This window comes from Scyliorhinus torazame, chromosome 4 (assembly GCF_047496885.1).
Source record: "Scyliorhinus torazame isolate Kashiwa2021f chromosome 4, sScyTor2.1, whole genome shotgun sequence".
NCBI classification, from domain to species: domain Eukaryota; kingdom Metazoa; phylum Chordata; class Chondrichthyes; order Carcharhiniformes; family Scyliorhinidae; genus Scyliorhinus; species Scyliorhinus torazame.
This window is the reverse complement of record NC_092710.1, coordinates 213,346,740-213,369,768: the sequence shown is the minus strand read 5'-3', so window position 1 is coordinate 213,369,768 and position 23,029 is coordinate 213,346,740. Positions and strand designations below refer to the sequence as shown.

The window sequence follows — 23,029 nt, the reverse complement described above, 5'->3', positions numbered from 1 at the left end:
AAACAGCGTCAATACGATGCACGCCGCGCATACTTTAAACACCGTTTGCCTATCATTAGTGGGCCCACCCACAATTCTCCACCTCTGATGGGCTGAGTTCCCGACTGCGTGGTCCTCATGTACTCTCAGAAATCGTGAACCTGGCGTGGTGGATGCTGAGAGAGAGAGAGGGTGTACGGACAATGTCCAACATCACCATACTTCGCGGACAGTCATGCCGCTGGCCGGGCCTTCTGCCAGGGCCGGGGGGAGTAGTGGGGGGGTGGCCAGGAGGTGGGCTGTGGGGTTGGTATGGACGGGTTTGCAACACCATTACCGCAGCAGGCAAGGCAGCCATGCGGTTGTGCATGCCACAGACATCCCGCTTTAAAACTTGTTCCCTGGGTCGTATAGGTGACCCCCCCGGCACCCCCCTGGGTTCCCTCTGGCCGCAGCCGACCCATCAGCTGCATGGGTGCTCCAGCACAACCTGTCCCATCTTTTCGACTTCGATAAGTGTGTGTGTGGGGAGTATATGTTTATGCACGGCTGCAGCTGGTCAGCCCTGCGAGTGTCCATCACGGACCTAGCGAATCCCACACCATTTTTCATGGGATTCGATGGTGTTTCACGCTGCACCGGTGCTAGCCCCTCACTGGTAGTGGAATCAGTGCAGGTGCTTTAATTCCTTTTACTTTATCATCATTTTTTTCCCTTTCTACCACCCTTTCCCTCTACTTTGCCTGTCTGTGTCTATGTATGTGCGTGTATATAGTGAGGAGAGTTGGAAGGGGTACTTGGTAGTCAGTAAAATTTTTGTCAATTTAATTATATTACTGTTAAATTATGAGAGCTAATTTGTGTGTTCAATTTACAAACCTGGTGACTGCAATTTATTGGACTCAGCCAAAGTCCTCCGATATTTTGAAATAACATCTAATTTCACTTGTGTTGCGACTCTGGGTCAAGTGGGGCTGGGTAGCCCCAGCGTGTTGTGACACTGCAAAAACCATGGGCGGTATTTAATCTGGGCGACGGGATTCTTGCCCACAGGCTGAACAGCTGGTGAGAGCCACCATGTCACATTTAGGGAAGGCCTGCCATATTAAGTGCCTCTGAGGCACTTAGGCGGCCAGTGGCAGGCCTTCCCTGGGGGAAGAAATCCCACCTCCTGAGGGCTGCTGGCCAAACAAAAGCCAGCAGCTGTCCATTGCAGGCTGGGAACAGTAGTAGCTGTGGCAAATTAACCCACCAGAGGCTTAGACCCGAACTTTCACAAAGTCAGAAGGGCTCCACGCCTTACAGAAAGCTGATTCTGGAAATCCAGAACACAGCCCCACCATTTTTTAAAAAATAAATAAATTTAGAGTACCCAATTATTTGTTTTCCAATTAATGGGCAATTTAGCGTGGCTATTTAACCTACCCTGCACATCTTTGGGTTGTGGGAGTGAAACTCACGCAGACACGGGGAGAAAGTGCAAACTCCAGACAGACAGTGAACCAGAGCCTGGATCGAACCAGGGTCCTCAGCGGTGTAGGCAGCAGTGCTGACCACTGTGCTGCCCCCCACCCCACCATTTTCAACCTAAAAGATGCTTTCACTATGAAATTAAATGAAAATCGCTTATTGTCACGAGTAGGCTTCAATGAAGTTACTGTGAAAGCCCCTAGTCGCCACATTCCGGCGCCTGTTCGGGGAGGCTGGTACGGGAATTGTACCGTGCTGCTGGCCTGCCTTGGTCTGCTTTAAAAGCCAGCGATTTAGCCCAGTGTGCTAAACCAGCCTATGGAACACTCCTCAGTTATTTTTGAATGGCTGCTGAATGCCCAATAGAAATTCTTAATGAAGCATTTTCAGGATTGGGGAGATGCCGCTAAAATGTTCAGTGCAATCTAACACTATTGTCAAGGGGTACATGCCTCCGAAATAAATGTTTTAAATTTAACCCTTGCCAGCCTGGTTTCCAAGCCAATTGGGAAACCAAGCAGCTAAAGAGACTTAAGGACTGCTGAATCCTGGAGGGAACGGTCTTTCCACAAACCTACTAAATCCAGTTTACCCGCTCTACCCTCCACCTACCTCCAAAGCCACCAATCTTCTCCACCACCGACTCTTCTGATCTCTCCCCACCCCCCCGCCGACTGACATTTCCAACCTCCTCACCGAGGCCCCTGATCTCCTCACTCCCGTGCAAAGCCCTTCAAGTCTCCTGCATCACCGACCCTTTTGATCTGCTCCCAAAAACACAGACCCCCTCCCACCTGATGTGTTGGGTAAGCTGGGTCTGCGAGGACTGCGTTTACTGTAGCAGAGAGAGACAGGCTTCCAACACTTGAAGAAATGCAACTCTATTTTATTAAACTCTTAACTATTAAACATACTTTAACTGTGGGTTCACACTATGCTGAGTTGACTGGAGACCTGAGGCTAACCTGACCAGACTATCTTACTATCACATGGTGGATGTTCTAGTTGCTGCTCACAGGCTCTGGCTGTTTCAGAGGCTGCATCCCAAGAGAGCGGGAAAACTAGTGCCCTCTGCTTCTATAGTTGCCGTGTCCTGTCTGGTGATTGGTTGCTGTGTTCTGTATGTTCATTGGTCATCCTTTGTGTCAATCAATGTCTGTCAATGCACCATCATATACTTGTGTGTATATTATGACATCTCCCCCCTGTCAAAAAATGTGTATGTGTCAATAAATAGTGGGTGTGTATATGAGCCTGACTATGTACAAAGTATGTGAGCATATTTACATGAGTAGGAGCTTAACTATATACAAAATACGTGAACGTATTTACATGGGAAGGTGTCTAGTGCAGATAGAGTGCACACAACAAATTAGGAAGAAACAATATGTACAGATGTGTAAACGAAGCACAAGGCAATGCAACATTCAGTCTATAAGTTCAGTCTCTGTGGCGGGCGACGAATTCTGGTTGACCGCCTTAAGGGTGGGTCAGGGGCTGCCTGTACTGGAATGGGCGGAGCTGCGTCCAACGTAGACGGTGGCAAAAGAAGCGGCAGATCGATGACCTCTTGGAAGGGTGTGTCCTGAGGAATCAGCAGGCGAGGCGGGAGATCACGTTCAGGTGGCGAGCGTGGAAGCAGCCGCAGTGCCCACCTATTACGGCGAAGAAAAGAGCCATCATGCATGCGAACGAGAAATGATCTGGGAGCCACTTGCTTGACCACCACAGCTGTGGCAGACCAGCCACCGTCAGGTAGCTGAACACGAACTCGGTCAGCAGGAGCCAGAGCAGGGAGATCTGTGGTGTGGGTATCATACGCCGACTTGCATTGGGCCCGAGACAGTTGCATTCTTTGCAGGACCGGAAAATTGTCAAGGTCCGGGACGTGGATAGCTGGCACCGTCATCCGTACTGTGCGGTTCATTAGCAGCTGTGCTGGGGACAGGCCAGCAGACAAAGGAGTCGCCCTGTAGGCTATCAGTGACAGGTGAAAATCTGAACCCGAATCAGCAGCTTTACACAACAGTCGTTTTACAATGTGTACCCCCTTTTCTGCTTTCACATTTGACTGGGGGTAGTGGGGGCTTGAAGTGACGTGGTGAAACTGTACTGTTGGGCAAAATCCGTCCACTCCTGACTGAATAAGCATGGGCCATTATCTGTCATGACCGTAAGTGGAATGCCATGACAGGCAAAGGTCTCTTTGCACGCCCTGATGACTGTTGCTGATGTGAGGTCATTCAGTCTGACCACCTCGGGGTAGTTTGAAAAATAGTCCACGAGGAGGACGTGGTCCCGGCCTTTTGCGTGGAAGAGATCAATGACAACCTTGGTACATGGGGACGACACCAGTTCATGCGGCTGCAAAGTCTCTTTCGGCTGAGCCGGCTGGAACCGTTGGCACGTTGGGCAATTGAGGACAGTGTTGGCGATGTCGTGATTGATGCCAGGCCAATATACTGCGTCTTGGGCTCGCCGGCGACACTTTTCCACCCCCAGGTGACCCTCGTGGAGTTGGCCGAGGACGAGCTCTCGCCTACTCTGTGGAATTACTATCCTGTCCAGTTTCATTAGTATGCCATTGACCACTGCCAGGTCGTCTTTTATATTATAGAACTGTGGGCACTGGCCCTTCTGCCAACCATCTGTGAAATGGTGCATGACCCGTTGGAGTAAAGGATCCCTGGCCGTCTCTTGACGAATCTGCACAACCTTCTCGTCAGTGGCCGGAAAGTTGGATGCACAGAAATCAACATGGGCGTCGTTCTGGCAGACAAAGTCCGACTGTTCGCACGGCATGGTGATGGAGCGAGAGAGTGCTTCGGCCACAATGAGCTCCTTGCCCGGGGTGTAGACCAGGTCGAAATCATAGCATCGGAATTTGAGGAGGATACGCTGTAGTCGTGGCATCATATCGTTGAGGTCCTTCTGTATGATGTGAACCGGTGGCCTGTGGTCCATTTCGACCATAAACTTGGGGAGTCCATACACATAATCATGGAATTTGTCAATCCCCGTGAGGTGGCCAGGCATTCTTTCTCGATTTGAGCATATCGCTGCTCAGTAGGGGTCATGACTCTAGATGTATATGCGACTGGGGCCCAGGAGGAGGATTTGTCGCGCTGTAGGAGTACTGCCCCGATGCCAGCGTCGCGTCAGTGGAGATCTTCGTCTCCTTGGCATGGTCGAAAAATGCCAGGACCGGGGCCTTGGTGAGTTTCGCCCTGAGCTCACGCACTCTCGCTCATGAGCGGGGAGCCACTTGAAGTCGGTGTTTTTTTTTTACAAGATTGCGGAGAGCTGTGGTGTGAGATGCAAGGTTGGGGGTAAACTTTTACCATCCCTAGGAAGCGGAGGACCACCTTCTTGTCCTCCGGTGTCTTCATAGCATTGATCGCCGACACCTTATCTGCGCCTGGCTGCACACCGAACTGCGTAATATGGTCGCCGAGGAACTTTATTTCTGCTTGACCGAACAAGCACTAGGCTCTGTTGAGTCGGAGGCCATGCTCGTGGATCCTATGGAACACTCGCTTGAGGCGATCGATGTGCTCCTGAGGAGTTGTGGACCAGACAATGATGTCATCGACATACACTCGAACCCCTCGATGCCCTCCATCATTTGCTCCATTATTCGGTGGAACACCTCCAAGGCGGAGATGATGCCAAAGGGCATCCGGTTGTAACAGTAACGACCAAATGGGGTGTTAAAAGTGCAGAGATTTTGACTGGATGCATCCAGTTGTATCTGCCAAAACCCCTTGGAGGCATCCAGCTTCTTAAATAACTTGGCTTGAGCCATTTCGCTGGTGAGCTCTTCTCGCTTAGGGATAGGGTAGTCTTCCCTCATATGATGTTACGGTTCAAATCTTTGGGGTCGATAAAAATGCGAAGTTCCCCCAACGGTTTTTTGACACAAACCATGGAGCTAACCCAGTCCGTGGGTTCCGTGACCTTAGAAATGATGCCCTGGTCCTGGAGGTCTTGCAGCTGCTGCTTGAGGCGGTCATTAAGGGGTGCCGGCACCCGACGCGGTGCATGAACCACAGGTGTGGCATTCGGTTTCAGAAGTATCTTGTATGTGTAGGGGAGTGTGCCCATACCCTCAAAGACGCTGTGGTATCGTGCGATGAATTCATTTAATTGGGTCTGAAAGTTGGCATCTGGCGAGGCTGATGCCTCAGCGGACGACATGGAGTGAACCCGCTGCACAAGATTCAGGATTTTGCAGGCCTGAGCACCGAGCAGGGAAGCTTTGTTGGACCCTACTATTTCGAAACGCAGGGTGGCTCTTGAGGAACGATGAGAAACCACAAGCTGGCATGAGCCACTGGCAGCAATGGCATTGCCATTGCAGTTGATAAGCTGGCAGGCCGATGGAAGGATGCTCGGCTTGACGTGGATGGTATCCAGGTCAGACTTTGAAATGAGGTTCGCTGAAGCGCCGGTGTCCAGCTGAAGCGTATGCGAGATTCGTTGACCGTTGACTGGAGCTGTTTTATGGCCTGCACCCGCTCCGCATCGTGGGGGCCTTGCCGCGCCATCTCTGCAGCCTTGATATGGGAGTACCGGTTATTAGCGTGCTCATGTAGGACGCAGGTTTCACTGGTGATGGTGAGGGTGAGCTGCTTAACTTTGAGGAGTTGCTGGCGAAGGGGATCGGAATGGACCCTGAAAACGATCTGGTCGCGGATCATGGAGTCGGAAGTGGAGCCGTAGTTGCAGGATTGCGTGAGGAAACGGAGATGGGTTAAGAAGGACTGAAAAGGATCATCCTTCCCTGAAGCCTCTGCTGGAACACATAGCATTCAAAGCTCTCGTTGATTTCAATGTCACAGTGGCTGTCGAACTTCAGCAGGACTGTTTTGAACTTTGTCTTGTCCTCACCTTCAGCAAAGGTGAGGGAGTTAAAAATGTGGATAGCGTGGTCCCCGGCTGTGGAGAGGGAGAGAGCAATCTTTCTGCTATCCGATGCGGCCTCGTGGTCAATGGCTTCAAGATACAGCTGAAACTTCTGCTTAAAATTCTTCCAGTTCGCACCGAGGTTGCCGGCGATGCGGAGCGGCGGGGGAGGGCGGACGCTGTCCATGTTACCGGATGGCTGATCGCTGGTCAAAGGCAGAATATCTCAAGGTGGGTCCGTCAAACTCAAACATAATTCACTGGTACCATAATGTGTTGGGTAAGCTGGGTCTGCGAGGACTGCGTTTACTGCAGCAGAGAGAGAGACAGGCTTCCAACACTTGAAGAAATGCAACTCTATTTTATTAAACTCTTAACTATTAAACATACTTCAACTGTGGATTGACACTATGCTGAGTTGACTGGAGACCTGAGGCTAACCTGACCAGACTACCTTACTACCACATGGTGGATGTTCTAGTTGTTGCTCACAGGCTCTGACTGTCTCAGAGGCTGCATCGCATGAGAGCGGGAAAGCTAGTGCCCTCTGGTTTTATAGCGGCCGTGTCCTGTCTGGTGATTCTCTCCCCCCCCCCCCCCCCCCCCCCCCCCCCCCTCCATCAAGCTAATATGCATATGCAGCTTGGATTGTCAGATGTGTTGTAATTTTGAAAATAATAGACTTGGTCATGTGTGTGATGAATGTAAGAATTTCAGATACATTGTATTATAAGTTGTTGGTGCAGTGAGGGTTAAACGTCTGGGTTAGTGTGTATCTGAGGACTGTATAATTTTTTTTGAAGTCTTGGTTTAAAAGACAGACACTGGTTACAAAGGGGAAATGAAATGCCTTGTAAAAGTAAGATCATAATTCTTTCCTGCCGTGGATATTCTTTACCTGAAGTTGGGCTAATGGGATTTTTTTTAGATAAGGAAGGTTGCCAGAGGAGTGATAATTAGAGACATCGGGCTGGATTCTCCGCTGTCTGGATTCTCCATTGCGCTGACAGCCTGGGAATTTCCTGACGGCGTGGGGCTGCCCACAATGGGATACCCCATTGGCCGGCTAGCGAGATGGAGAATTCCGGGGCCACGCTGGTGCAGCGGGACGGAGAATCACACCCGTGATGTTTAGCTTAGTAAGATAATGTAGTTAATGGGAGAAGCCAGGGGCTGAAGCAGTCAGGTAGTGTGCTTTCAGTTTTAGATTGGGATGTGGACAGACAAGCATCTTCTTTGAAAACCATGAGTTTTGATCTGTCTGTGAACAGGAGCAGTTTCTCTCAAAACAGTGAGTTAAAGATTAGTCTGTGAACCGGACAGGAGCGGTTTCTCAAAGGCTGACAGGTTAAAAAGTAGTTTGAGACAGGCAAGAATCTGCAAGCTGGTTATCTCTTTCTTAAAGCAGGGTATCCAAGACATCTCTATTAACCAAGGATTCTTGAGTGTATTTAAAAGTGGATTTTGACCTGAGATATATGGGGCGTCATTCTCCGACCCCCCGCCGGGTTGGAGAATCACTGGGGGCTGCCGTGAATCCCGCCCCTGCCAGTTGCCGAAGTCTCCGGTACCGGATATTTCGGCGGGGGCGGGAATCGGGCCTCGCCGGTTGGCGGGCCCCTCCCGCTGGATTCTCCGGCCCGGATGAGCCGAAGTCCCGCCGATAAATTGCCTGTCCCGCCTGCGTGGATTAAACCACCTTTTGAACGGCGGGACAAGACGGCGTGGGCGGGCTCAGGGGTCCTGGGGGGGGCGCGGGGTGATCTGGCCCCAGGGGGTGCCCCCATGGTGGCCTGGCCCGCGATCGGGGCCCACCGATCCGCGGGCAGGCCTGTGCCGTGGGGGCACTCTTTCCCTTCCGCCTCCGCCACGGCCTCCACCATGGCGGAGGCGGAAGAGACTCCCTCCACTGCGCATGCGCGGGAAACTGTCAGCGGCCGCTGACGCTCCCGCGCATGCACCGCCCCGAAATGTCATTTCCGCGCCAGCTGGCAGGGCAACAAAGGCCGTTTCCGCCAGCTGGCGGGGCGGAAATCCCTCTGGCGTCGGCCTAGCCCCTCAATGTTGGGGCTCGGCCCCCAAAGATGCGGAGCATTCCGCACCTTTGAGGCGGCGCGATGCCCGTCTGACATTGTGCCGTTTGGGGAGAATTTCGCCCATGTTGTTTGAGTGGAGATAAAGATGGCAGTTAGAAGTTATTGTTTCACTCTATTTTTAAGCATTGTTTAACTGATAATTGTCGGATTGCCACTCCGCTCCTTTTTTACATACCTAGGTCTATAGATGCACATTTTTCAACTGGATCTCTGACGCGAACCTACTAAGAAGTGTGCAGTGCAGTTGTTCCTGGAGTCCCTTCAGTATAGCGTAGCAGTGTCTGGAAGCAAAACTATGTATCCTTTTTATGGCACTAGCTGCCGTAATCTAGTAAATTTAAATGCGCTAGCCCCTTTGACAGAGAGATGGTAAGTGTGTAAAATGAGGGATTAGGGTGGGCTGTGGTGTTTGGGGTATTCGGTGGTATCATCAGCAGCATAGGGAAGTGGGTAACTGGGTGGCCGGAGAGTATGTAGTCTAAGGTAGAGGGCATGTTTGGGGTGTAGTTAGGGGAGGAGCATCCAATTGGGGTCGGAGGTCAGAAGTGTAGTTACACAGGCATCATAGCTGGGTAGCTATCCTGCTAAGAGGGTCTGAATCAAACGATGTTTCTGTCTTTAAATTGGAGGTTTGGAGAGTTCCCCACTGGGTGCTTGCCCAATGGAAGTTGAAACTTCCCAGGCAACTTCTGTGTAGCCATCTTCTGGGGTATACCCCTCCTGAGAGCAGACGATCGAGGTCAATTCAGAGTTGAGTATGCAGAGTAGCAGAGAAAGATATTGGGAGTCTAGTATCATTGTGATAGCTGAAAGCTAACTAGGACTTGTTGTTGAAGCAGTATAAATGTGGTCTTTCTTTACAAATCACCTACAAAAGAACTGGAAAATCTTTTAATTCTCTTTTCCAATAGATTAGTGCACTTGAACATGAAATAAGCGAACTTCAAAGTGAACTCAGTGAAATTAAAGCTAAATATGAAGCAGCTGAGAAACGAGCTGCTGAGAGGAAAATGTTGGATGACAAGAGACATTCAGAGGAATCTCTCGTCTTTAAAAAGACCAATCAACAACTGAAGGTAAAGTAACAAATCCAAAATGAAATATTGCTTTAAGAGTCGCTGAATTATTCTGTACTTTTATACTGACATGAAAGCATTTATGACATTTTACGACCATGAACACTTTATGTTCACTGTTTTCCTTTGTTTCCAATAAGGTCTGCTGGGTCAATTGGGTTAAATTTGCAGCTTTCTTCATAGCATTTCTACTAATTGTGGGAACCCAATAAACTCTTTAATGTTGTGAAATCCACTTGAGTTGTGCAATATTGAAATGCCCACTAATAGTTTTATATCGCATGATAAATTCCCAACAAGTAGTTATTTAGAATTAATGTCTGCCGTATATCAGACTCCACCAATTATAGCATTCATATTCTTTTGGCGTCGACCCTTACTGTCTCTGTACATCATTGAAGAAGAATTGCGAATTCCACTTTTCAGATATGTGTCCAAGGCTCAAATTTCTTCTCACGAGCAGAGTATGTATATAACTTACGTACCTGGGAAAAATGCCATATATTTTATTGAAGCATCCCCATCCATGTTAATACATTTTTATTTCTGCATTTTTTCCTAGCTCAATATCCCTTCCTGACCAACACCTTCCTCTGATTAAAGCTTTCTATGCATTTCCCTGACCTTTTGCTCCAACCGTAGGGAAACGTATTCAGCCGCATTGGTCCTACCCATTAGAATAGCATCCGAAATAGTTCTTCCTCTCTTTCCTCCTTTAAAATTCCTCTCCAAACCCCCATCTTTTGAGTAAGCTTTTGATCACTGCCAAATCACTTAACTCCCTGGCTTGGCATTCAATTTCCCTAACCCTCCTTATAAAGCAAGTGGTTCAAGAAGGCCACTTCTCAAGGGCAACTAGAAATGGCAATGAAAAATCTAGAGAATTAATTTTTTTTAATAAATTGAGAATTTAGACAAAATATTAATGAGAATACACCAAGGAAAATAATATATTAGACAGGAGAGAATAACAAAAAAGAGGTGAGCGAATAGAATGACTCAAACACAGTTGAAAAAAAAACAAATGCCATTTCTTTCCTCAGTAATTGAAATTGCTAATCTCCAAAGCAAGGTTTATAATATATTAAAAAATAAGTGATATCATATTTGTGCAAGACAGCAACATATTCATGATATTTCCCTTGTGCCAGCAGCTAGGTTTAATATGGCTTCAAAGACGAACAACTTCTGACTAACAGCTGTTACTGAAAGAAATATGCCCACTTAAAAGCAAATTGTTGAACAGTCATTAAATATTAAGCTGGATTTAGCATACTCCTACCAGCAGGTTTAAAGACAGGAGCACATAAGGTCCAACGGGTGGCCTTCCCGCCAACTACCTACTTGTCCTCAGGCTGTCTGAAATTTTACAGGAGCTGGAGAGGCAGTGGGTCTAATGAAGCTATTAGGGGAGAACTCTCCCGATAAGGAGTCTTTCCTAAAAGCAATCAATACTGCTCCAAGTGTTTAGGTGCTCTGGGGCAGCCATCGCAATCATCTTTAAAAAAAATAAATTTAGAGTACCCAATTCATTTTTTCCAATTAAGGTGCAATTTAGCATGGTCAATCCACCTACCTTGCACATTGTTGGGTTGTGGGGGCAAAACCCACGCAAACACGGGGAAAATGTGCAAACTCCACACGGACAGTGACCCGGAGCCGGGATCGAAACTGGGCCACTAATCAGGGAACTCGTATTCCAATTGGCCAATCTCAAAGGCTTGGTCTAAGTCATTACACCTTCGTTAAGATATGAAGGGAAGGAAATAAATGGCAGACAAAAATGAAGTGAATGAAAGCTAATAATTATAATGGCTAGGTAAGTAAAAAGAAACATGGTAGAGCAGTAATGAAAATTTTCTGCCACCTCAAAGACTTTACTGACCTTTAATTTTCATTGCATTTAAAATGTTCTGTATGCTTTTGTAGCACTTTTGTTATGTGTTCACATTTACAAAATTAAGAACTAATATTAGATGGTTATAATGTAATGAATGCTACCATAACCTGTTCTCCAGGAACCAGCTGCCCAGTATTGCTGTGCTTTTAAATAAAGTCAGACACAAAATTAAGCCACTTTGGATGTTTCTAGAAAATTAAGCATTTTGTGGTATTATATTTTTGTGGGCACTCTTTCTGATCATGTAAACTATGGATGGGTGCTATTTACATAAAACTCTTTGATAACCCACAAATCCTGCAAAAGGACCTGTTTTGCTGTCAGCAGATGTCTCATTTTTACAGAGAAAGAAATGAAAGGTTCCACCTTCCAAAGTTGGCCTCTGTTCCTTTATAACTGACTGCCACACTTGACATATGTCACCTAATGGCTTAGAAGAATCCATTGAATAATAGGTCATGCATCACTGGTCTTCATAGGATTGTGTCTCTTGTTGAAGTTGTCACCTGAACACTACCCTTAAAAAGATAGCATAGCTCATTGACAACCTTCCTAATTGTGGAGCCATTGCAGGATTCGCCTGATATGCCAGAGAGGACTATTTCGATTTTCAAATGCATACACTATATAAGATTAATATCTTAAACACCTGGGGCGAAATTCTCCAGTATCAGCGCGATGTCTGCCGACCAGCGCCAAAAACGGTGCAAATCAGTCCGGCATCGCGCCGCCCCAAAGGTGCGGAATCCTCCGCATCTTGGGGGGCCAAGCCCTAACCTTGCGGGGCTAGGCCCGAGCCAGACTGATTTCCACCCCGCCTGCTGGCAGAAAAGGCCTTTGTTGCCCCGCCAGGTGGCGCGGAAATGACATTGTCGGGCGGCGCATGGGCGGGCGCGTTAGTGGCCGCTCACGGCATCCCCGCACATGTGCTGTGGAGGGAGTGTCTTCCGCCTCCGCCATGGTGGAGACCGTGGCGAAGGCGGAAGGGAAAGAGTGCCCCCATGGCACAGGCCTGCCTGCGGATCGGTGGGACCCGATCGCGGGCCAGGCCACCGTGGGGGCACCCCCCCGGGGCCAGATCGCCCCGCGCCCCCCCAGGACCCCGGAGCCCGCCCGCGCCGCCTTGTCCCGTCGGTAAAAGAGACGGTTTAATCCACGCCGGCGGGACAGGCATTCCGGCAGCGGGACTTCGGCCCATCCGGGCCAGATAATCGCGGGGGGGGGGGGCGGCCCGCCAACCGGCGCGGTGCGATTCCCGCCCCCGCCGAATCTCCTGTGCCGGAGAATTCGGCAACCGGCGAGGGCGGGATTCACTGCAGCCCCCGGCGATTCTCCGACCCGGCGGGGGGGGGTCGGAGAATCTCGCCCCTGATTTTCATCTAAACGTTATACATATTTCAAGTCAGTGAAGAAAGATAAACTTGGCAATTATAGGCCTGTCAGTTTAATGACAGTGGTGGAAAAGCTTTTATAAATAATAATTTGGGGAAAAAGTAACTTCCACTTTGAAAAGCGTGGACTTAGAAATGAGAGCCAGTACAGGTATGTTATGGGTTATATCATATATAACTAACCAGATTGCATTTTTTGATATGGCTATGAAGAGAATGGATTAAAGCAGTGCAGTACAGGGCAAATCATGGGCTGGATTCTCCAGTTGCTGGAAAATCTAAATTCCAGACAGAATTGGGGGTGGCGCCGCGTACACGATGCTTCACCCCCTCGCAGAGTATGCCGTGCCACGTATCCACGGCCTGAGGCCTGCCCCCACCGATGCTCCATACCCGACCGGCCGAGTTCCCAACGGCGTGGGTCTCTCATGGTGTCACCCGTCGGGAACTCAGCGTGGCGGCTGCAAACTCAGTCCAGCGCCATCACAGTCTGGGGAGGGCCGCTCCGGGGGTATGGGAGGCTGCGGCACTGGAGGGGGCGGTGCGTGCATGGAGCTGGCCAAAGGGGAGGGCTCTATTTTGCGGGTCGGGTCCGCGAACGGCATCCGCCATGAAGGACAGTGAGGCCGCTGCAGGCCGCCGCCGTGCACATGCGCAGCCACGGACCCGGCAATTCTCCAGTAGCTAGAACAGTGTGCTCCACACTGCCTTCCTGCTAGCCCCCAGCAAAACGGGGAATCAGTGACTGTTTTACCCCTGTTTTCGTGGCATAAAACGCCACCGTTTCCAAGTCGGAGTGGGGACATGGGGCGAGATTCTCTGACCCCCTGCTGGGTCGGAGAATCGCCGGGGGCTGGCGTGAATCCTGCCCCCGCCGGTTGCCCAAGTCTCTGGCACCTGAGATTCGGCGGGGGCGGGAATCGCGCCGCGCCGGTTGGCGGGCCGCCCCGCGCGATTCTCCGGCCTGGATGGGCCGAAGTCCCGCCGCTAAAATGCCTGTCCCGCCGGCGTAAATTAAACCACCTACCTTACCGGCGGGACAAGGCGGCGCGGGCGGGCTCCGGGGTCCTGGGGGGGCGATCTGGCCCCGGGGGGTGCCCCCACGGTGGCCTGGCCCGCGATCGGGGCCCACCAGTCCGCGGGCGGGCCTGTGCCGTGGGGGCACTCTTTCCCTTCCGCCTTCGCCAAGGTCTCCACCATGGCGGAGGCAGAAGAGACTCCCTCCACTGCGCATGCGTGGGAAGCTGTCAGCGGCCGCTGACGCTCCCGCGCATACGCCGCCCGGAGATGTCATTTCCGCGCCAGCTGGTGGGGCACCAAAGGCCTTTTCCGCCAGCTGGCGGGGCGGAAATTCATCCGGCGCCGACCTAGCCCCTCAGTGTTGAAGCTCGGCCCCCAAAGATGCGGAGCATTCCGCACCTTTGAGGCGGCGCGATGCCCGTCTGATTTGCGCCGTTTTGGGAGAATTTCGCCCATGGTCTCCAAATCAGAAAATCCAGCCCCATGTGCATGTGGACGTTGCAAAGGTGTTTGATGAAGTGTACCCCATTATGTTGTTCACGAAGCTGAAACCCTTTGGTAAAAGGGACTGTAGTAATATGGATTCAAAATTGCCTAAGGAATAGCAAATGAAGAGAGGTGGTGAACACCTATTTTTAAAACTGGAAGGAGATATATAGGGCGTGATTCACTGCCCCGCTGCGCCATATTTCTGCCCCGACCCGCCGGCGGGATTCTCCCTTATGCCAGCGCGGTCAATGGGGTTTCCCATTGTGGGGCAGCCCCATGCCGTCACGAAACCCCCGGGCACCGGCATAACGGAGAATATTGCCGGCGGAGAATCCCGGCCATCGTGTTGCTCCCCAGGATTTAGTGCTGGAGAACGGCTGTATTTGATATACATAAATGACTTGGATTTGGGGATACAAGGCGCAATCTTGGAATTTGCAGATGACTTGGGGATGTAATAACGAGTGAATAAGATAGTAATAAACCTCAAGAGGGCATGGACAGGCTGGTGGGATGGGAGGACACATGCCAAGTGAAATTCAAAACAGTAAAGTGTAAGGTGATGTATATTAAAATTTTTGAAGTTGCACAATAACAATCGTTTTTTTCTTCTACATAGCTACAACTCGAAGGTGTTATTACATTCAGAAGATAAATTACATCCCGCTTTCAATCCTTACATGTGAGGGTAGCATTACATTTAATGCACCTTTCATCAGCGGTTCTGTGGTAATGCCAGGAAAAGGAAAATCCCATATGGACCAATGCAGTTTAAATATACTAATCAAGAGTCTTGAAGTCAATTTTTATAAATTAATGTTTACCAGAAATCTTTCACAATAAAATATAAGCATTACAAATATTGGTTCATTATCTTATAATAAAATGGTGACAATCAACTGCTTTAAAAAAGATTGTAAGAATCAGTTGCCTACATATTAATGTTTGGGATGTGGTTGTGGGTATTAGTATAACTGCATGGATTGCTCGGCCACTAAAGAAGACAATTTAGAGTCCACAACATTGGTTTGAAACAGAGACACACGTGGCTCTGACCACATAATGATGGTAAGTTTATTTTCCGAAAGGACATTGAAAAACTAGTTGAAAACCGACAACCCAACATTTTCATAGAAACATAGAAAATAGGTGCAGGAGTAGGCTATTCGGCCCTTTGAGCCTGCACCACCATTCAATATGATCATGGCTGATCATGCAAATTCAGTACCCCATTCCCGCTTTCTCTCTATACCCCTTGAACCCTTTACCCGCAAGGCCACGTCTAGCTCCCTCTTGAATATATTCAATGAACTGGCCCCAACATCTTTCTGTGGTGGAGAGTTCCACAAATTCACAACTCTGAGAGAAGATGTTCTTCCTCATCTCAGTCCTGAATAGCTTACCCCTTAATCTTAGGCTGTGATCCCTTGTTCTGGACATCCCCAACATCGGGAACATTCTTCCCACGTCTAGCCTGTCCAGTTCTATCAGGGTTTTATATGTTTCGATGAGATCCCCTCTCATTCTTCTAAACTCCATTGAGTACAAGCCCAGTTGATCCAGTCTTTCTTAATATGTCAGTCCTGCCATCCTGTGAATTAGTCAGGTGAACCTACACTGGACACCCTCAATAGCAAGAATGTCCTTCCTCAAACTAGGAGACCAAAACTGCATGCAAATAATAATGTTTATTTTTGTCACAAGTAGGCTTACATTAACACTGCAATGAAGTTACTGTGAAAATACCCTCGTTGCCACACGCCGGGGCGCCTGTTCGGGTACACAGAGGGAGAATTCAGAATGTCCAATTAACCTAACAGCACGTCTTTTGGGACTTGTGAGAGGAAACCGGAGCACCCGGAGGAAACCCACACAGACACGGGGAGAATGTGCAGACTCCACACGGACAGTAACCCCAGCCGGAAATCGAACCTGCGACTCTAATCAAGGTGTGGCCTCACCAAGGCCCTGTATAACTGCAGCAAGACATCCCTACTCCTATATTCAAATCCGCTCGCTATGAAGGCAAGCATGCCATTAGCATTTAGGACTGAGTTTAGGAGGAACTTCTTCACCCAAAGGGTTGTGAATCTATGGAATTCCTTGCCCAGTGAAGCAGTAGAGGCTCCTTCATTAAATGTTTTTAAGATAAAGATAGATAGTTTTTTGAAGAATAAAGGGATTAACGGTTATGGTGTTCGGGCCGGAAAGCGGAGCTGAGTCCACAAAAGATCAGCCATGATCTCATTGAATGGTGGAGCAGGCTCGAGGGGCCAGATGGCCTACTCCTTCTCCTAGTTCTTATGTTCTTATTAGCTTTCCTCACCACCTGCTGTACCTGGATGCCAATCTTCAGCGACTGTTTCACCGTGACACCCAGGTCTCATTGCACTTCTCATTTTCCTAAACTGCCACCAGATCATAATCTGCCTTCTTGTTTCTGCCACCAAAGTGGATAACCTCATATTTACCCCATTATGTTGCATTTCCCAAGTATTTGCCTACTCGGCCACTTGTTCAAGTCGCCCTGCATCCTCCTCACAGCACACACTGCCACCCAGCTTAGTGTCGTCTGCAAGTTTGAGATACAACATGCAATTCCTTCATCGAAATCATTAATGTATATTGTGAACAGCTGGGGTCCCACACTGAACCCTGTGGTACCCAACTAGTCACTGCCTGTCACTCTGAAAAGGACTTGTTTATTCTGACTCTCTGCTTCTTGTCTGCCAACCAGTTCTCTATCCACATCAATATATTGCCCCAAATACCATGAGCTTTAATTTTGCTCACTTATCTCTTGTGTGGGACCTTGTCAAAAGCCTTTTGAAAGTCCAGATACACAACATCCATTGGTTCACCCTTGTCCACTCTACTGGTCACATCCTCAAAATATTCCAGAAGAATTGTCAAGCATGATTTCCCTTTAGTGAATCAATGCTGACTTGGACCAATCCTGCCCCGCTTTCCAAATGCTCAGTTATGTCATCCTTAATAATTGACTCCAGCATTTTCCCCACCACCGATGTCAGGCTAACTGGTCTATAATTCCCTGTTTTCTCTCTCCCTTTTTTAAAAAGTGGGGTTACAATAGTTACCCTCCAAGCCATTGGAACTCTTCCAGAGTCTATAGAATGCTGGAAAATGATCACCAATGCATCCAATATTTCTAGGGCCACTTCCTTAAGTACTCTGGGATGCAGAGCATCAGGCCATCTCTTTGTTGCCCATTACGAATTCATCTGATTCTCACTTTAAGGGACCTACATTTGTCTTCACCAGTTTATTTCTCTTCATATATCTATAGAAGATTTTACAGTCATTTTTTATATTTTCTGCAAGCTTCCTCTCGTATTCTATTTTACCCTTCTGAATTAAACCCTTTGTCGTCCTCTGCTGAATTTTAAATTTCTCCCAGTCCTTAGGCTTGCTGGCCAATTTATATGCCTCCTCTTTGGTTTTAACATTATATCTGATTTCCCTTGTTAGCCATGGTTGAGCCGCCTTTCCCATCTTACTCTTGCGTCAGACAGGGATGTACAATTGTTGAAGTTTATTCATATGTTCTTTAAATGCCTACCATTGCCCAGCCACCCCTTAAGTAACCTTTGCCAACTTATCCTAGCCAATGCATGTCTCATACCATCAAAGTTAGCTTTCTTTAAGTTCAGGACCCTAATCTCAGACTTAATTGTGTCATGCTCCATCTTAATGAAGGATTCTACCATATAATGGTCACTCATCCCTAAAGGATCTTGCACCACAACATTGCTAATTAATCCTCTCTCATTGCACAATAGCCAATCTAGGATGGCCTGCTCTCTAGCTGTTTCCTCAACATATTGGTTGAGAAAACCATCCCCTATACATTCCAGGAAATCCTCCTCCATCACATTGCTCTCTAAGGCTATCTTCACTATTTAACACCCCACCAATTTTCATATCATCCACAAACTTATGAATCAACCCTCCTACATTCATATATAAATCGTTTATAGAAACCACAAATAGCAAGGACCCCAACACTGATCCCTGCAGGCCCCACTGGGCACAGGCTTCCAGTCAGAAAAACACCCCTCGACCATCACCCTCTTGCTTCCTGCCACTCAGCCAATTTAGCCAAATTTCCTTGGATCCCATGGGCTCTTACCTTCACTATCCATCTCCCATGTGGAACCTTATCAAAAACCTTGCTGAAGTCCAAGTAGACTACATCAAATGCATTTCCCTGATCTACACACCTGGTTACCTCTTTGAAAAATTCAATCAAATTGATCAGACATGACCTCCCCTTAACAAAACCATGCTGACTGTTCTTGATTAATCCCTGCCTCTCCAAATGCAAATTAATTCTGTCTCTCAGAATTGCAGTGTTAATGTAAGCCTAATTGTGACAATAAAAATTATTATTATTAATAGAGAATTGCTTCCAATAGTTTCCCCACCATGGAGGTTAGTCTGACTGGCCTGTAGTTTCCTGGTTTATCCCTTCCTCCCTTCTTAAATAATGGTACCGCATTGGCTATTTTTAAGTCCTCCCACACCTCTCCTGTGGCCAAAGAGGAATTGAAAATTATTGCCAGAGCCCCTGCTAATTCCTCCCATGCCTTACTTAACAGGCTCGGATACATTTCATCTGGCCCTGGATATTTGTCTACTTTTAAGTCTGCCAGACCACTCAGAACCTCCTCTGCTATGTTAATCACTTTAACTTTATTACAGTCCTGCTCCCTGATTTCTATACCCACACCACCCCTCTCAAGAGTGAACACCGACACAAAGTATTCATTTAGAATCCTACCGAAACCCTCTGGTTCCACACACAAATTATCACTGGGTCGTTAATGGGCCCTACTCTTTCCCTAGTTATCCTTTACCCTTAATGTACTTATAAAACAACTTAGGCTTTTCCTTTAGTTTACGGGCCAGTATCCTTTTATGTCCCCTTTTTGCTCTCGTAATTTCCTTTTAAGTTACCTCTTGCACATTCTATACACCTCCAGGACTTCTGCTGTTTTGAGCCCTCAATACCTGCCATAAGCCTTCCTTTTTCTCCTGGTCCAATGTTGTATTTCCCTCGATATCCAGGGTTCACTGGGTTTGTTGGGAACACCTTTTTTCTTGACTGGAACATGTTGGCCCTGCACTTTCGCTATTTCCTTCTTGCATGTGTCCCACTGTTCTGTCACAGATTCTCCCAGTCCACTCTGGCCAAATCATATCTGATCTCATTAAAATTGTCCTTCTCCCAGTTTTGAAATTTGATCTCAGGCCCATCGTTGTCCCTTTCCATAACAATACAATATGACAATTCCATAACAATTCCATATGAACATACACAAATAATTTTCAGAAACATAATTAACTAGCCCATTGAAGCCCACACAGTCATGTGCTAGACATCATAACTATACACCCACTGCCCCCTAGCAGCCATGTAATTGTTGTTGCTTCTTTGCTCACACCTAATGATGCACAAGGCAGACTTTCCCCTGTTCCCAACGCAGCATTCTTACTGGAAGAGGTCAGTCGCCTTTGCCAGAGGCTTATAGCTTAAGGTGCCCCACTCCACATCAAGCATGGCTGAGCAGGAGTCTCTCCCGCTCTCACCACCTGCATTGGAATAAAGATAATGTAAGCAATTGGAGAAGCCAGGTCTGTGACAGGTAGAGTTTTAGGTTAGTTTTCTGGAAGGGTGTCAGACTCAGCATTAATGTGACAGACAGGTGTCTGCAGGCTGCTTACTGAACGGATCTATCTTACTCCAAACAATCATTCAGAAACCTCTCTATACAGAGATTGGCAAGTAATCATGTTTATGATAATTTTATTTAAAATTTTTGACCTGTGTTGGGTTTTGCTTGATTGGAGAAAGAGAAGGTATCAGTCAGGAGTTAAAGCGATTCATTTTATTGTTTAGCATTGTTTAACTGGTAATTATAAGCTATATTTCTGTGATGTTAAGGTAGTTTAATACTATGTTAATAAAGTTTGATTTAATATAACATTTCCCTATTTGAATCACTCCTGGAGCAAGGTACTCTTTCCTCACAGTTTTACAGTTTAAAAAAAAGTTTGGGGGTTCCTGTCCGGAATCGTGGCAAATGTTGGGGTCTGTTCCAGGATCAAAGAGAGGATATGAGAAAGCTCTGGCTGGTGAAAGTAGGGAAAATCCCAAGATGTTCTATACATATATCAATGGGAAGAGGATAACTAGGGAAAAAGTAGGGTCCATTAGGGATCAAGGGGGGAATCTGCAGGTGGAGCCAGAGGACATTGGTAGGGTGTTAAATGTATATTTCACATTTGTCTTCACCCAAGAGAATAAGGAGGCAGATATGGAACTCGGAGAGAGAGACTGTGAGGTTATTGAGCAGGTTACCACAAGGACGGACAAGGTATTGGAGGTGTTGGCAGGTTTAAAAGTGGAGGAATCTCCAGGTCTAGATGAATTGTGTCCCAGGCCGCTGTGGGAGGTGAGGGACGAGATTTGCAGGGGCCCTGACCCAAATTTATAATTCTTCTCTGGCCACGGGAGAGGTGCCAGAGGACTGGAAAACCACGAATGTGATCCCACAATTTAAGAAAGGCTGTAGGGATAAGCCAGGGAACTACAGGCCAGCGAGTCTCACATCAGTGGTGGGGAAACTAATGGAGAAAATTCTGAAGGAAAAAAATCTATCTCCACTTGGAGAGGCAAGGCTTGATCAGGAATAGTCAGCATGGCTTTGTCAGAGGGAGGTCATGCCTGACAAATTTGATTGAATTTTTTGAGCACGTGACTAAGTGTGCAGATGAGGGTAGTGCAGTTGATGCAGTTTACATGGATTTCAGCAAAGCATCTGACAAGGTCCCACATGGGAGACTTATAAAGAAGACTAATGCACATGGAATACAGGGGAACTTGATAAGGTGGATTCAAAGCTGACTGAGCTGTTGGAAACAGAGGGTGATAGCAGGCAACTGTTTTAATGACTGGAAGGCACTGTCCAGTGGTGCACTACAGGGATCTATGCTGGGCCCCCTATGATTTGTCATTTATATAAATGATGTAGATGACTATGTGGGGAGTAGGATCAGTAAATTTGCGGATGACACAAAGATAGGTCGGGTGGTTAGCAGTGAGGATGAGTGCCTTGGGTTACAGGAAGATATAGATGGGATGGTCAAATGGGCAGAAAAGTGGCAGATGGAATTTAATCCTGAAAAGTGTGAAGTGTTACACTTTGGAAGGAGTAATTTGACAAGGAAATATTCAATGAATGGCACTACACTGGGAAGTCCTGAGGAACAAATAGATCTTGCCGTGTTTGTAAATAGATCTCTGAAGGCAGAAGGGCAGGGTAATAGGGTGGTAAAATGGCAAATGAATGATGCACTTGCCTTTATCAATCGTGGCATAGATTACAAAAGCAAGGAAGTCATGTTGAGTTGTATAGAACATTAGTGAGGCCACAGCTGGAGTTCTGGTCATCACATTATAGGAAAGATTGCACTGGAGCGGGTGCAGAGGCGTTTCACCAGGATGTTGCCTGGAATGGAACATTTAAGTTATGAAGAGAGGTTGGATTCCCGCCCCCGCCGAATATCCGGTGCCGGAGACTTCGGCAACCGGTGGGGGCGGGATTCACGCCAGCCGCCGGCGATTCTCCGACACGGAGGGGGGTCGGAGAATCTCGCCCCCGATCTAAGCTCTGCAATCCTGTCACATCCAGTTGTCAAGGATAATAGACAATACAATAACTATCAGGAGGAGGAGGCCCCACCAATACTCTCCTCCTGATTGATGGGTAACCCACCACATCAGTGAAAAGACAAGGCTGAAGCATTTGTAACCATCTTCAGCTGATTGTGCCGAGTGGATGATCCATCTCAGCCTCCTCCTGAGATTCATAGTATCGTAGATACCAGTCTTCAGCCAATTCAATTAACTCCACGTTACATCAAGAAAAGGCTGAAGCCACTAGCTGTACTGAAGACTTTGCTCCAGAATTAACCAGGCCCCTAGCCAAGTTATTCCCATTCAGCTACAACAAAGGCACCTACGCAGCAAAGTGGAAAACTGTCCAGGTATGCCCTGTCCAAAAAGCAGATCAAATCCAATCTGACTGTAATAGCACATGGTGTTATGGAGGAGGCTTTTCATGTAACAAAGAGATTAAACTATATACAGGCTCAGAGGCATATCATACAGATCCTCGCTCTACGACTTTCGGGCCCCGCACTTTTTGCTCATTGGTCGGGGTTTTCACTCTCACAGCTAATAGGCCCCGGGTGGGTCATATAGACCTTGAAAGATCGCTCCACAAAGGGGCCATGCTACCACACCGACCAATCACCACCACAGCAGTCCACTCTTGAACATCAGAAAAATTATGTAAGGTGTTGTCGACAGTCATATCAAGTGGCACTTATTTAGCAAAAACTTGCCCACTGATATTCCATTTGGGTTCAGGGCCACGTAGCTCCTGACCTTATTACAAATCTTGGTCCGAACATGAACAGAAGAGTTGAACTCAAGAGGTGAGGTGAAGGTGACTGCACTTGACATCAAGGCAACATTTAACCAAGTGTAGCAACAAGGACCCTTGCAAACAGCAGTCAATGGGAATCAGGGGACACACTCTTCACTGGTTGGAGTCATACCTAGGATAAAGGAAGATGTGGTTGTTGGAGGTCACTCATATCAGTACAAGGACATTT

The 23,029-nt window shown here is 47.7% G+C and overlaps 1 protein-coding gene across 2 annotated transcripts in view; it reads left to right on the top strand.

The window, feature by feature from the left end:
* The window catches only part of LOC140411704 (axonemal dynein light intermediate polypeptide 1-like), a 106,285-nt gene extending 91,138 nt beyond the window's left edge, over nucleotides 1-15,147 (top strand). For both annotated transcript variants that reach the window (XM_072500726.1, XM_072500724.1), the window contains 2 exons: nucleotides 9,362-9,526; nucleotides 14,946-15,147. In XM_072500726.1, the coding sequence (XP_072356827.1) occupies nucleotides 9,362-9,526; nucleotides 14,946-14,981 (201 nt within the window). In that variant the 3' untranslated portion in view covers nucleotides 14,982-15,147. The remainder of the gene's footprint in view (nucleotides 1-9,361; nucleotides 9,527-14,945) is intronic.
* Nucleotides 15,148-23,029: the final 7,882 nt, after the last annotated feature.